Source organism: Falco peregrinus, chromosome W (assembly GCF_023634155.1).
Source record: "Falco peregrinus isolate bFalPer1 chromosome W, bFalPer1.pri, whole genome shotgun sequence".
Lineage (NCBI taxonomy): Eukaryota > Metazoa > Chordata > Aves > Falconiformes > Falconidae > Falco > Falco peregrinus.
This window is the reverse complement of record NC_073743.1, coordinates 7,874,797-7,890,003: the sequence shown is the minus strand read 5'-3', so window position 1 is coordinate 7,890,003 and position 15,207 is coordinate 7,874,797. Positions and strand designations below refer to the sequence as shown.

At 44.2% G+C, this 15,207-nt stretch overlaps 1 protein-coding gene across 1 annotated transcript in view; it reads left to right on the top strand.

Annotated features, from left to right (window-relative positions):
• Positions 1 to 15,207, top strand: part of LOC129783158 (secretory carrier-associated membrane protein 1-like) — a gene marked incomplete at its 5' end in the record, with an annotated part of 58,062 nt that overhangs the window by 8,209 nt on the left and 34,646 nt on the right. Inside the window, 2 exon segments of the mRNA XM_055793008.1 lie at positions 2,750 to 2,848; positions 3,120 to 3,231. Coding sequence (XP_055648983.1) covers positions 2,750 to 2,848; positions 3,120 to 3,231 — 211 coding nt within the window.

Genomic DNA, 15,207 nt, shown 5'->3' with positions numbered 1-15,207 from the left:
GAAAGCAGCAGCTATATCCATCTGACGGAGAGCCCTCAGAGGGTCTGAAGATGTGCTGGATTAAGCTCCAGCAGTTGGAAAGGAGTTGTCCCGGATCTCAGAGTCAGCTGGAAGAGGTAGCTTTTGTCTCCCAACCTCTCCTGACCTTAGGATTCCAGGATGCACAGCCCCTGCTACAAATCACTGGTTTAGTCTCTCTTGTAGTGAGCACAGGCTCTTACCTAGGCATGTGCATAGTGGACAGCAATTTTAACACTGTATAGGTGGTCAGCTAGCATATAGTGGAACCTATAGTGGAGTTTACTAGGGCATGATGTTTTCTCCACAATGTATTGCATTTGTGCATTTCAAAAGATGATTGGTCTATTGGGTTTGCGTGGCAAGGTTTTGAGGTGTGTGTGTGGCTTATAGGGGTGGCTTCTGTGAGAAGCTGCTAGAAGCTTCCCCTATGTCTGATAGAGCCAATGCCAGCCGGCTCCAAGATGGACCCACCACTGGCCAAGGCTGAGCCAATCAGCAATGGTGGTAGCTCCACTGTGAGAACATTTTTAAGAAGGGGGGTGGGGGAACTGCTGCACAACAGCAGCTGTAAGCAAGAGGAGTGAGAATACGTGGGAGCAACAACTCTGCAGACACCAAGGTCAGTGAAGAAGGAGGGGGAGGAGGTTCTCCAGGTGCCAGAGCAGAGATTCCCTTGCAGCCTGTGGTGAAGACCATGATGAGGCAGGCTGTTCCCCTGCAGGCCATGGAGGTTAATGGTGGAGCAGATATTCACTTGCAGCCCGTAAAGGACCCTACACTGGAGCAGGTGGATGCACCTGAAGGAGGCTGTGACCCTGTAGGACAGGGGTACTCAAACTATGGCCCGTGGGCTGGATACGGCCCCCCAGGGTCCTCAATCCGGCCCCTGGTATTTACAGAATCTCCGCGTGTGCCCCCCCCCCCGCCAGGGGTTGGGGGGGAAACCAAGCAGCCGCAGATTACTTCCTGCCACTTCATCCACGCGCCGGCCTCCTGTTTAAAAAGTTTGAGGACCCCTGTTGTAGGAAGCCCATGCTGAAGCAGGCTCCTGGCAGGACTTGTGATCCTGTGAAGAGAGAAGATCCCATGCTGGAGCAGGTTTGCTGGCAGGGCTTGTGACCCTGTGGGGGACCCATGCTGGAGCAGTCTGTTCCTGAAGGACTTCACCCTGTGGAAAGGGCCCACTCTGGAGCAGTTTGTGAAGGACTGCAGCCTGTGAGAAGGACTCATGTTGGAGAAGTTCATGGAGGGCTGTCTGCCATGGGAGGGACCCATCGCTGGAGCAAGGGAATAGTGTGAGGAGTCATCCTCCTGAGGAGGAAGGAGCAGCAGAAACAATGTGTGATGAACTGACTGCAATCCCCCTTCCCTTGTCTCCCTGTGCTGCTTGGGGAGAGGAGGTAGAGAAAGTTGGGAGTGAAGTTGAGCCCTCAAACTAGGTGTTTTAATATTTGGGTGTATTTCTCATTATCCTACTCTGATTTAATTGGTAAAAAATTATATTAATTTCCTTGAGTCGAGTCTATTTTGCCTGCGATGGTAATTGCTGAGTGATCTCTCCCTGTCCTTATCTCAATCCACGATCTTTTTGTTATATTTTTCTCTCCTTGTCCAGCTGAGGAGGGAGAATGATAGTGACTTGGTGGGCACCTGGTGTCCAGCCAGGGTCAACCCACCACAGTTGGAAAAGATACAGATAAGCTGGGCCAAGTCATAATTTGTCATGTTAGTGGTATTCAGTTTATTCCTGCTTTGTTTTAACGTGCTTTTTTATTTAAAACATCACACTGTCACCATATTTTTGTTCTTGATTTCCATCATATTAGGAACATGTGGTTCTCTGTCTTAAAAGATCACAGTATGGGGAAGTCTTTCATGTTGCAAGCTCTGCACAAAGATGTGAATTGTAGTTTTCTCCCAGGCATATTTAAGAATAAAATAACATCATAGTAGGGCTCTACTGGTCTGCTTTGGTAAAGTTCAGTTTATAACTTTAATCTAGGTAGTAGTAATTTTCTTGGTTTGATAGGTAATGGTTAATACTGTGTATGATAGAGAGTTGTGGAGAAAGTCAAGAGATGAGGACAAACAGGAATAAGCAGGAGAGGATTTAAAAACAAACAAAACCATAAAATTGAAAAAACTGAGCTACTAAAAGGTTCTTGTAAGATGTGTTCTCATAGGAAATGGCCAAGTGACTGAGTTGCTAGTGGTAGTTGAAACTAGATACTATAGTACATACTGGTGGAATAGTTAAGCAATAGGTTATGGATCATCAATTGAAAAATTTAATACGGTACATTGCTTCTCTAGTTAACCAGGTGATATAAGCCTTTGTTAAGTAGAAAGCTCTGGAAGACATTACTAATAAATGACATCATTTTAGAGAATATGAATAGATCACTCTTAAATCCTGCAATTCTCTTAACTTACCCTTAATTCATGTTCATGTCTGAAAAAATTAAAATTCTGTTTACTTTCTGATGATCCATAAAATTCCATATGTGTTTATGGCAAGTAGTGCAGTGTAAGAACAAACAAGTAGAACACTTGAATATATTTATCTTCTTTTTCCTAAAAGTTATAAATATTGCAGGCAGCATATCAGATTTTCAGTTTATCAGTAGCACTTCCTTTAAAACAACTGGATTAGTTCTTAAAGAGTTAATGAAAAGATGTTTATTTTAATAGGAGACTGTTTCCCTATAATTGTCTCTTGTTTTCTTAGACTCCTCCAGGAAATGTGAAAATGCCTAATGTACCCAGTGCCCAGCCAGCAATAATGAAACCAACAGAAGAACCACCTGCTTACATGCAGATTGCAAAGGTTTGTCTATAACTTTCAGGCACTAGGTTCCTTCCAATTATAATCATATAAATATGTTTCTGGAATAGTGTCTTTTATAAATAAGCATTGCTTTTCTTATGATTTATGAAAATTAATACTGCCTTAAAGTAATCAGTTACTGCATGAATTCATGTAATATTAGGTCAGTGTCTATCCATAACTGGAGATGCTTAATTATGGAAAATAGAATTGGAATATTTATTTTCTTTGTATTTTTTTATCAATATCTAATGATGCTTGTTTTCTTCAGGAGCATGCCTTGGCCCAGGCGGAACTGCTAAAGCGTCAAGAAGAACTGGAAAGAAAAGCAGCTGAACTAGATCGCAGAGAAAGGGAAATGCAGAGTCTCAATCAGCAGAGGGGTATGCATGAAAAAAATACTTTCTTAAATTGCAGAAATTTAACTTTTTCTTAGAAGCTGGTTTAGTTTTACAGTGACATTGTGAAACTGATAAAAGAGGGGTTTTTATAATTTCTTCAGGAAAGGAAAATTGATCTCCTTTGAGATAATGCATACAGTGAATAAAAACTGTCCTGGCCTGTGAAAAATTTCAAAGCAAAAATTTTAATTGTGGCCTTGTCCTGATTTTGGCTGGGACGGACTTAATTTTCTTCCTAGTTGCTAGTACTATGCTGTGTTTTAGATTTAGTATGAGAATAATGTTGATAACACACTGATGTTTCAGTTGTTGCTAAGTAGTGCTTACCCTAATTCAAGGATTTTTCAGGTTTCCCATACTCTGCCAGTGAGCAAGCGCACAAGAAACTGGGAGGGAGCAGAGCCAGGACAGCTGACCCATATTAGCAATAGGGATATTCCGAAGAGGGTCCCCCGTGGAGAGTCGGCCAAGTCACGACAACCACACCAATATGGCTACATGCCGTGCTCACTTTATTAAACAAACAGGTCATATTTATAACTTAAACCAACTGCTCAGATGACTTTACACACAGGTGATTGGATAAAAGTCTCTGGTCATGCGGGCGTTCGTGTCGCTGATCGGTGAGCATGCTGCAGGCGCCTGATCAGAGTGTGCCGATGAGAGTGTGTTGATTTTGCGGTTCCCAGGACTTGCTCTGCACCTGGCTTCTTGTTTGGGCATAGCTTGTTTTCTTTCTCACACTGCTCACATCCATTTGCCAAACCTGAAGTGCATTCAGACCTTTTGGGTTAGTGCCCACCCCTAAACCAGGTCCGTGATGACTACATGGAGGACAGGAGCAGACAATACCCTTTGCATCTGCTATGGGCATTTGATACTGTCGATGTAAAGACTTTGCATTTTGATGGAACATCTCGTGGCTGTGACGAGCTTCTTCAAACTTATTTGTTGAAGGAGTTATTGCCAGACAGCTGACTGCTTCATCAGCTCTAGCATAACCTTCTCCCAACCGAGTGGTCCACTGATGACTTCTAATATGCATAATACAAAATTCATGTTTTCTCTGTCGAAGAGTGCTACGCAGTTGTATAAACATGTCACCAAGATGTTGGTCTCTCTCAACAAGGCATCTTCAATGCGCTGTACTGCACCAACTACGTACAATGAGTCTGATACTATGTTTACAGGTATATTGTTCCAGCTTCCCAATGCCCAACACACTGCTTTCAGTTCTAAGGTTTGAAGGTTGTCCCCTGGTTCACCGGTGATCGTGTGTTTCTGCCACTGAATATCGGTTTGCCAAACACACGCAGCCTTCTTCATCTTTCGTCCTGCATCTGTGAACACTGTTGGCCCTTCAACTGGTCTTTTTGAGCATAACGGTCTCGCAATCCACTGGTAATGTTCTAACATCTTCCAGAGAGCTCCTTTTGGCCGGTTGTTGTGTACAACACCTGTATAACCCATCAAGGCTTCCTGTATGGCTGTTGAATGTCTCAGGAGCCACTCATAAACATCCCCACATGTGGATAACTGGCTAGCTGAAAAAGGTCTCATAGACATAGTCCAGCTGGCTGGACAAAAATGCACATCGCTCTCAGCTTATCTGAAGTAAAGCAAAATACACTGTCTTTGGCTGTCCTTGTTACACAGTAACAGGAAGATTTCGGTGGGAAAAGAATGTTGCAGGTGGGAACAGAAAACTACAGAAGAGAAACTAGGGGCGGGCTTGGTATTTAGGCAACTAACCAATAATGAGCTTAACTTTTGTAATATGTATGAGCTAATTATAAGAAGGCATAAAAGGTGACTGTAAGAGACAATAAACGAAGTCTGCTGATCACTCATATTGAATGACTGTGTCTTCCCTCCGTCGCGACACCCACGGACTGGAATATTGATATCTGCCGGTTCAGTCCCATCAATTTCAACAATCCTGTCTCTTCCTTTTCTCACCAAGGCCGCTACTGCTTCAGGATGACTTAAAATAAGATGTCTGGGTTGCAATGGCAAAAACAACCACTCTAAAACGCTCGCTGTATTTTCCCCCTTTTTCTTTTGCCATTGCAAGGTAAGGGCAAAAGGTGAAGTGGCAGCATTACAAACCAAAAAAGATAATGGATGATTCGCCATTCGGCGACCACACCAGCCAGTCTGAATCTTGCGGGACACAACTTCTAGGGCAGCCCACTGTTCTGGTGAACAAGTTCGAGGGCTGTTGGCTTCGGTGCCATGCAAGCAGGATCGGAACGGTTGCAAATCATCGTTAGTGAGGCCAACTATATTACGAACCCACTGTAGGTCTTCTAAAAGCCTTTGAGCATCATGCAGAGTAGTTATTTGTGTAGTAAGAGTTACCTTCTGTGGTTGGGTCTGAGCATCCGAGATGAGCCAGCCCAAATATTTCCATGGGGCCGAATGTTAAACCTTCTCAGGCGTCGCAATCAAACCACATGATAGAAGGTGGTCAACAAGCCATTTCATTTGACCATCTGAAATCCCTTGTTCAGCGGCCAATAAAATATCGTCCATATAATGATAGATCAGGACGTGAGGCGAACGTTGTCGTACCGGAACAAGTGCCCGATCTACAAAAGTCTGACACATCGTAGGAGAGTTCTTCATTCCTTGTGGTAAGACAACCCATTCATACCGTTTAGCCAGAGCGGCACGGTTTATTGATGGCGGAGTGAATGCAAATCTTTGCGTGTCATCAGGATGTAAGGGAATCGTGAAGAAACAGTCTTTGAAGTCTATCACGACAATTTGCCAATTCTGAGGGATCGTTGTAGGAGTTGGAAGACCAGGTTGCAACATTCCCATTGCTAAAATCTGATCATTAACCTTTCATAAATCATGTCCCAGTTATGTGCATCCAGATTATTAACCACTACTGGACAAGCTAATGAGCTAGTCACCTGCCAGTCACCTTCCAAAATAGCATCACGAACACCACCAGACCAACGCTGTAGTATTGGATCTTTTCTCGAGTTCAGCATCGGAGGTGTAGTCGGGCTAACTGGAGGAACTACAGGTATTGAAGTAGTAGGCAGGTTCATTTCAACTCGCTTTTCCAGGTTTCTTAATTTATCTATTACCTCCTGTAAGGTTTTCTCTGTATTGTTATCACAAAGCTTCTCCCCTCCTTCCTCCTCAAATTCGTCTGATGATGTTTCAGGAAGAGGAGGATACGACATCAGACAGTGCTTTTGCCCTCCCTGATTTGACCTACGAGCTGTAGCCACCCTCCGTTTTGGTCTTCCTCCACCCACAGCTCCGATTGGCGCAGCATTACTTGCTGCTCCTCCTTCCTGGGGAGGCTCAACAGCCTCTTCCGGTTTCAGCTCAGTTACAACAGACCCCCGAGGAGTAACTTCCGGTTTGTCCGCTGTCTTATCTAAAAACTCCTGCACTGTTGAACACGCAGAGGCTGACATACCCTTCATAGGATGAGTGTGCCCAACTCCGAAAAATGTAGCCAAGAGAGAAGGCTTAGGCGAATCACCCTTCTGCTCTATTGGCTTTTCTACCACATCTCCCCCCAACGCTTCTATAGCTGCTGCCACTATTTTTTTTCCCGCCTTCATAGTTTCCAGAGTGTTAATTATAGAGCACCACGTAGCTCCTAACGCTTTAGCATCTTTTCCTTCTTTACCTCCCTTGATCGTAGTATCCCAGAGGCAATTTCCCACATCATTCCGTAATACTAAACAATAACGCGGGCTCAGAAATCTTATCCTTTTTTCGTGCCCAGTGAACTAGTGTCTCCTCTTCTGTTTCTTTAATACTCTCCCCTCTCTTAAAGAGGATGCTAATTAACAGTTTAATTGCCGCGTCTAATTCAATTGCGGTCTTCCTCAGAGCTCCGCCCTCTCACAGAAAGGATATCAGTGGAGAGCCCCGCCACACCCGTCGCGGTCTTCCTTAGTGCCCCCCCCTCCCCTCCCCTCCCAGAGAGGAATTCAGCGGGGAGCCCTGCCGTGATTTACTCAACGCGGTCTTACCACCGGCGGGGGTGCGATCTGCAGCTCTACACCGAACTCTGGACTCCGCTTTTCGCCTTCCAGGTTCCGCCCGCCTCCGACCTCCAGCTCCCTAGTCGGACAACTTCCCTTCGGGTCCGATGCACAGAGACTGCCGCATTTAAGTGAACAGCATTTAAGCTAAACCGCGTTTAAGCGACTAAATGGGTCCCTGTTAGGGCACCAGATGAAGAGGGTCCCCCGTGGAGAGTCGGCCAAGAAACGACAATCACACCAATATGGCTACATGCCGTGCTCACTTTATTAAACAAACAGGTCATATTTATAACTTAAATCGACCACTCACCCGACTTTACACACAGGTGATTGGATAAGAGTTTCTGGCCACATGACCGTCAGTGTCGCTGATCGGTGAGCATGCTGCAGGCGCCTGATCAGAGTGTGCCAATGAGAGTGTGTTGATTCCGTGGTTCCCAGGAATTGCTCTGCACCTGGCTTCTTGTTTGTGCATAGCTTGTTTTCTTTCTCACCCTGCTTGTTTCAAGGACAATTTAAAGTTGCTCTGCAGCTTCAACTAACAGGCCTGGGTTGTCCAACCCCGACAATGGTAACATATGTCCTCGGTCCTTTATAAATCCCTCTACAATATTCCATACCATATATCATGCTCAATATATAAACTGTAGGGAGTTTATTGTGAGCCACCAATCACTGCTCAGGGACAAGCTGGGCATCGGTCAGCAGGTAGTGAGCAATTGTATTGTGCTTAACTTGTTTTTATTTCCCTTGGGTTTTATTCCCCCCTCTCTCTCTCTCTCTTCATTACAATTATTGTTGTTTTTATTACATTTGTACTTTATTTCAATTATGAACTTTTTTTATTTCAACCCATGGTTTTAGATTTTCTGATTCTCCTCCCCCTCGTAACGGGGGGAGGTGGGGGGAAGTGAGTGAGTGGCTGCATGGTGCTCTAGTTGCTGGCTGGGGTTAAACCATGACAGTCCATTTTGGCACCCAGTGTTGGGCTCAAAGGGCTGAGATAATGAATCATCTGATCAAAGCATGTTGAAACAAATCTGTTATAAGCATTTATTATATTAGTTTAATAGTCCCTGGTCACAGTATTGATTTATTTGCTTTCAAAAGATCTGCATGTGATCTCAGGGTTATGTAATGCCTTACTTGCAGTATGTGTTCCCTGTTGTGCGGTTTATCATCCTTGGGGCCTAAGCTAAGGTTATCATTGTGTTGTACTTTGTAATACTGGTTTATGATAGAATTGCTGGTTGTGAAACTAATCTGGTATGTGTACTCAGCACTGTCATCACCTCTGTACTTCAGGAGCCATTTTATGGGAACTATTAATAATTATACCTTTTACCATTTCTCCTCAGAGAGCCAACCTATAGGGGAAACATCTTCCTACATCATCCGTCCTTTCTTCTTTCCTTTGTCCTTTCTTTCCTTCCTTCTGACATCTTCTTTCTCCTCCAGGCTAATCACAGAAGTATTTGAGAATTTTGAAAATTTTAAATAACCTTGGGATGTTGATCATAGGCTGTTGTTGGCCCTGTTGCTAGGAATGCTGAATGTGATTCAGATCTTTTTTAGGATTAAGCAGCTATCTGTGACTACTCCAACACCCACCCCCCCCCCCCCCCCCCCCAATAGGCTCTGCAGCTACTCCAACCCCAGGGACAGGTACTACAGATACTTCAGTCCCTGTGACAAGCACTGTGGCTACTCAAACCTCGGTGAGAGGCACTGCAACTACTCAAAACCTGGCAGCAGGCACTACACCTACTCAGACCCTGGTGATGGGTGATGCAGCCGAACCAGAGAACCAACCCGTGTCAGTATCAGTTTTTTGTATACACAAGAACAAATGGACACAAAAGTTGGCTTGCTTAGTAAAGGAGTTCAAAGCAGGGCCATCACAGGAACAAGAGGAAGAGGCAGAACAAGATCTCTCAATCCCTATCCCCAAATGAGCTGTGGGATATGCAAAAAGATTTCACCATCATCCAGTTAGGCACATTATCACCTGGCTGCTCTGATGCTGGGATAATGGGGCTAATAGTTTTGAATTAGAGGGTAGGGAAGCCAAGCAGCTGGGATCCCTTTCTAGAGAAGGGGGCATTGACAAGGCAATTGGAAGAGGGACACAAGTCCTCAGCCTCTGGAGGTGACTCCTATCAAGTGTGAAGGAAAGGTATCCCTTCAAGGAGAATATTATATGTTACTCAAGCAAGTGGACTGCAATAGAGAGATGTATCCAGTACCTGAGGGAATTATCCATGAAAGAGATGATTTATTATGACCTGAACAGCACACAGTTACCCACAGATCCTGATGAAATCCAATGCACGTGACCCAACTCAAGTTGCTGGGGGAGGGGAACCTCAGTCTATCCCACTCCTACAAGTTTGATGCCAGTGCCAGCAGGAGATGCCCAGAGCCTGGAGAAGGATTACAGGTCAGCAGGAGAGCACCTGAAGAGCAGCACAAAGGAATTCCAGCTGCTCCAGCCAGTAAGTCAGCTACATCAGGAGCCCAACTTAAATGCCTCTATGCAAATGTGCATAGCATAAACAAGAGCAGTTAGAGATGTGTGTATGTCTGCAGGGCTATGATCTTATTGGCATCATGGGGACATGGTGGGATGACTTATGAATGTAATGTTGGAATGGAAGGATACAAGCTCTTTAGGAAGGATGGGAAGGGGAGAAGAGGAGGGGGTGTTGCCATCTATGTCATTGACCAGCTGGAGCACATGGAGTTCCACCTGGGGATGGATGAGGAGCCGACCAAGAGCTTATGGGTCAGGATTAAAGGGAGGGCAGGGGCAGGCCCAGGAGACATTATAGTGGGGGTCTGCTACAGGCCACCTGAGCAGGAAGACCAAGCAGCGTAAGCCTTCTATAGGCAGATAGGAGCTGCCTCACATTCACAAGCCCTGGTCTTCATGGGGGACTTCAATCACCCTGAGATCTGTTGGAGGGACAACACAGCAGGGCACAGTCAATCCAGGAAGTTCCTGGAATGTGTTGATGATAACTTCCTCCTTCAAGTGATAGAGGAGCCAACGAGGAGAGGTACTATGCTGGACTTTGTTCTCACCAACAGGGAGGGGCTGGTGGGGAATGTGAATCTCAAGGGCAGCCTTGGCTGCAGTGACCATGAAATGGTGGTGTTCAAGATCCTTAGGGCAGAGAAGAGGGTGCACAGCAAGACCGCTACCCTGGACTTCAGGAGAGCAGACTTTGGCCTCTTCAGGGTTCTGTTTGGTAGAATACCATGGGGCAAAGCCCTGGAGGGAAGAGGGGCCCAAGAAAGCTGATTAATATTCAAGGATCACCTCCTCCAAGCTCAGGAGTGATGTGTCCCAACAAAGAGGAAATTGGGCAAAAAAGCCATGAGGCCTCCATGGATGAACAAGGAGCTCCTGGACAAAATAAAACACAAAAAAGGAAGCCTACAGAGGGTGGAAGCAAGGACAGGTAGCCTGGGAGGAATACAGAGAAGTTGTCTGAGCAGCTAGGGATCTGGTTAGGAAAGCTAAAGCCCTGATAGCATTAAATCTAGCCAATGATGTCAAGGGCAACAAGAAAAGCTTCTACAGGTACGTTGCTGATAAAAGGCAGACTAGGAAAAACATGGGCCCTCTCCAGAAGGAAATGGGAGACCTGGTTACTCAGGACATGGAGAAGGCTGAGGTACTCAATGACTTTTTTGCCTCAGTCTTCACTGACAAGTGCTCCAGCCACACCACCCAAGTCACAGAAGGCAAATGCAGGGACTGGGAGAATGAAGAACCACCTGTTGTAGGAGAAGATGAGGTTCAAGACCATCTAAGGAACCTGAAGGTGCACAAGTCCATGGGACCTGATGAGATGGATCTGTGGGTCCTGAGGGAACTGGTGGATGAAGTGGCTAAGCCACTATGTGACGAGCGAGGGGAAGCAAGCAGCCGACTCAATGTGAGTGATAGAGCAAGCTTCGATTTATTACGGCGCGATTATGTCTTATATACAGTTCCAGTTAATTATGCCTACAAATCATCTGCTGATTGGCTAAGCTCTAAAGGATTACACTTTCATACGTCCTCCTATTTGCGGTTTCTGCGGATAGCTAACTACATATATTTTTTTTTTCTTCTCTTGTCTACGCGAATTCCTCAAAGTTATTTACAACATTAGGCACAAGGTCAGCATGACCTTATCTCTCTTCCCTTATTAGCAAGCCTGGTAATTTTCCATTTTTAGCAAACCTGGTAATTTTCCATTTCTAGCAAGTCTGGTAATTTCTCGCTGCGGCCTAGCTTGGTTCACTCCAGACTTATGTCAAAAGCTGTATCACACAGTCCTTCTATGGAACCGTGGCCGTTCTCTTTCATCCATTCTGCAACAATTCCCCCTTTTTCTTTTTGGACAAGGAAAACTGGTCCAGTTATACGCTCAAATAATTTTCGAATACAAGAGAGAGCACAGCTTAAACATATAAATCCAATGATAACAATTATTACTATAAGCAACACACTTTGCAACAGTCTTTTTAACCAGCCTCCTATCCCAAGCCAATTTGTTAAGCTTTCAAGGCCAAAAAATCCAACATCTTGTTGAATTTTTTGAGAATGTTCCATCAATTGTTTGATTTCTTTATGTATGGAGCTTGAATTATCTTCAAGGTCCATACAACACATGCCTTCAAAATCTTCACAGCCATGTCCATGTGCTAATAGTAAAAAGTCAATGGCCATGCGGTTTTGCAAAACAGCATGTTGAACAATAGTTAAACTATCAGCTAGGTCTGATAAAACTCTGCTGCTGAGGTTGGCTTGTTTAACCACCCAACAAGACAGCGTTTCTAAATTTTTGTGGGCCCGAGCAGCGGCAGCACCTGGGATAAATAACGAAGCAAAAAATACCTCCCATTTGTTCCAAAGTTGAACGTTATCATCACAGGTGTTACCAAGGATCTGGGAAGTGTCTCTTCTCCATCTCACTGGGTTTGATTTGTTAGGATGAATATGTGGTAAGGCTAAACTCAGACGACCGATGGTACATGGACCACCTACAGGCATTGAGGGTATTCCATTCCATGCTCTATTACCACAAATAAAAAACAAACCAGGGGGTAATTTCCTAGGATATAATACTCCAGGTGCAGAATTAGACAGATTTCGACTGGTATGGTTACACCAAACACTCCAATTAAACTGATTCTTAATTGGATATACGGGAGTGATAGCAGTTGTACTACAAGGCATGTTAGAGGCTTCACCAGCACAAGGGTACCGGGAAGAATTCAAATATACACAGTAAGAGGCATTTAGTGAATCGACTAGTTCGATTTCTTGAGGGCTAGGACCAATAGGGAGTTTGTCATCCCAGTTATCAAATTTTTCAAAAAAGCTGCTCATATTATTACCTCGAGCCAATATGGTAACTTTTGGCATCTGGTTAAGAGACTGGTTAAGGGCGATCCAATCTGAGTCATTTAACGGCACACCTACTAAACAAGTTAAAAAGGGTACGCTAGGGGTTGACAAACTTGCACAAAACGTGGTTGTGTTAACAGCTCTACTTAAAGTTACCCATACATTTTCTCGCAAATCAAACAATGATTTAGGCACAAAAGCTACAACTACGACAACAAAATTAATTAACACAACAATTCTCAACATTATGCTTAAAATATAGCTAAAACAATATTAATAAATCAATCACGAGTTGACATTGGTTACTGGAGCATCAGTCACTGCTGCTTTGGTCCATTTTGCTGGGATCCACTGCGGCCCTGTGGGGGTAAGTACACACATATAACCTCTTCCAGCATACTTTACTTCTGCTGGCCCTTTCCACAAACCAGTTGAAGGATCCCTATACATAACAAACATTGGAACATCATCTTTACATGTTTTAAGATACCCATGTAACCATGCAGGTGATTCTTGCTGTTCTGCAAATATACATAGATGATTCAACACAAAAAGAACTTTAGCAAGTCTCTCTTGTACATCTGTAATCTTCTCAAACTTTTGTAAATATTGCTTTAATGTCTGATGTGTTCTTTCAATGATTGCTTGTCCCGTGGGAGAGTGAGAAATACCTGTAATATGTCGCACTCCCCATGCTTGACAAAAACGTCTCATTTTTTCACCGACATAAGCAGGGCCATTATCAGTCTTTATTGTCTGCGGCACTCCCATGACAGCAAAACAACTTGTTAAATGCCGTATTACATGGAGTGCTCGTTCCCCTGTTTGTGCTGTAGCCCATACAAATTTACTATATGTATCAATTGTAACGTGTACATATTTTAATCTGCCAAATTCAGCAACGTGAGTGACATCCATTTGCCACAACTCTCTGGCTTTAAGTCCTCTGGGGTTCACTCCGATACCTAGTCCCGGTCCATGATGACTGCACGTAGGACAAGCTCGTACAATTCCTCTAGCTTCTTCCATTGTAATGTCAAATTGTCGATGCAGTCCCCGCGCGTTTTGGTGAAATGTGTTGTGTGATTCTCGTGCTTTAACAAACTCGCTTAGTGGAGCTGCTACAGACACGAGCTGGTCAGCGCGCGCATTCCCTTCCCCCAAACCTTCAGACCATTTATGACTTCTAATATGTATAACGCAGTAGGGTTGCGTGCGCTGCTGTATTGCTGACAACAGTTGCCTAAGGAGTTCAAACAGCCGTTGACTTTGCACTTCTTTAAGGCGAGCATCTTCAATTCGGCTTACGATTCCAGCAACATACATCGAGTCCGTTACAATGTTTAACCTCGTATGTATCCATTGGGTACATACCCATACAACAGCAGCTAGCTCTAAAGTTTGTAACGAATCTCCTGCTTTCGCAGGAAGGATTTGGTGGTGCCATTGATTGTTCTTGTGCCATGTTGCTGCTGCTTTTCTTGAGCGTTTCCCTGCATCCGTATAAACTGTGATAGCATCCGCTAAGGGTCGCTCACTTCGTTTCGGACGCTTTAACCAGTCATAATTACTAATCCATTTTAATATAGGTGCTTTTAAAGGCTCAACTTTAATCTCCAGAGCATCACTTAGTAAACTTAATTGTAAAGCTGATGAATTCTGCAACCACCACTCCAAGTCTTCTCTGCGTATTGGTAGATACACGACATTTGGCTCCATTCCGGTAATTTGTAAAATTCGCGTACTTCCTTTTCGAATGATTTCTGCCAAATTTTGCGTTTTTTCTTGGATGGTAGTCTTTGGTTGCATTTTGGTAAAGATCCACTCTAATACTCTCACAGTCTCCCCCTTATTCTTTTTGCACTGTGTAAGTGCACCAATAAAGTGTGAGGGACCGTTTAACACAGTGAGGTCTACAGGAAGATTAGGGTCAATTCGATCTACTGCACGCTCTACAACCCGCTCACTGAGTTGTTGAATCATAACTTGTTGATCCTTAGAAACAATAACAGGATTAGATGGATCTGTTCCTTTTAATAAAGGTCGTAACACGTCTAGTTCATCATTGGTGATGCCTGCTACTGGGCGTAGCCATTGGAGGTCACCTAATAACTTTTGAGCATCATTGAGGGTATGCAGATCTTTACAAATGGTTAATTTTTGTGGACTCACTTGTGACTGAGTAATATTCCAGCCAAGATATTTCCATGCGGGTGAACGCTGGACCTTTTCAGTTGCTATGACGAGATTTTGCGTCTCTAACTGTCGTTGTAAAAAGGTCTCCTGTTGTTCAGTGAAAGGCTGTTTTTGAGCAAATAGAATATCATCCATATAATGGTAAATAATAACATGAGGCCATGCTTTTCGAATAGGTTGGAGAGCAGCATCAACAAATAGCTGACACAGGGTAGGGCTATTTTTCATGCCTTGTGGTAACACAGTCCATTCAAATCGCTGGTCAGGTCCCTCTCTGTTAACCGATGGCAATGTAAATGCAAATCGTTGAGTGTCATTGGGGTGTAGCTGAATTGT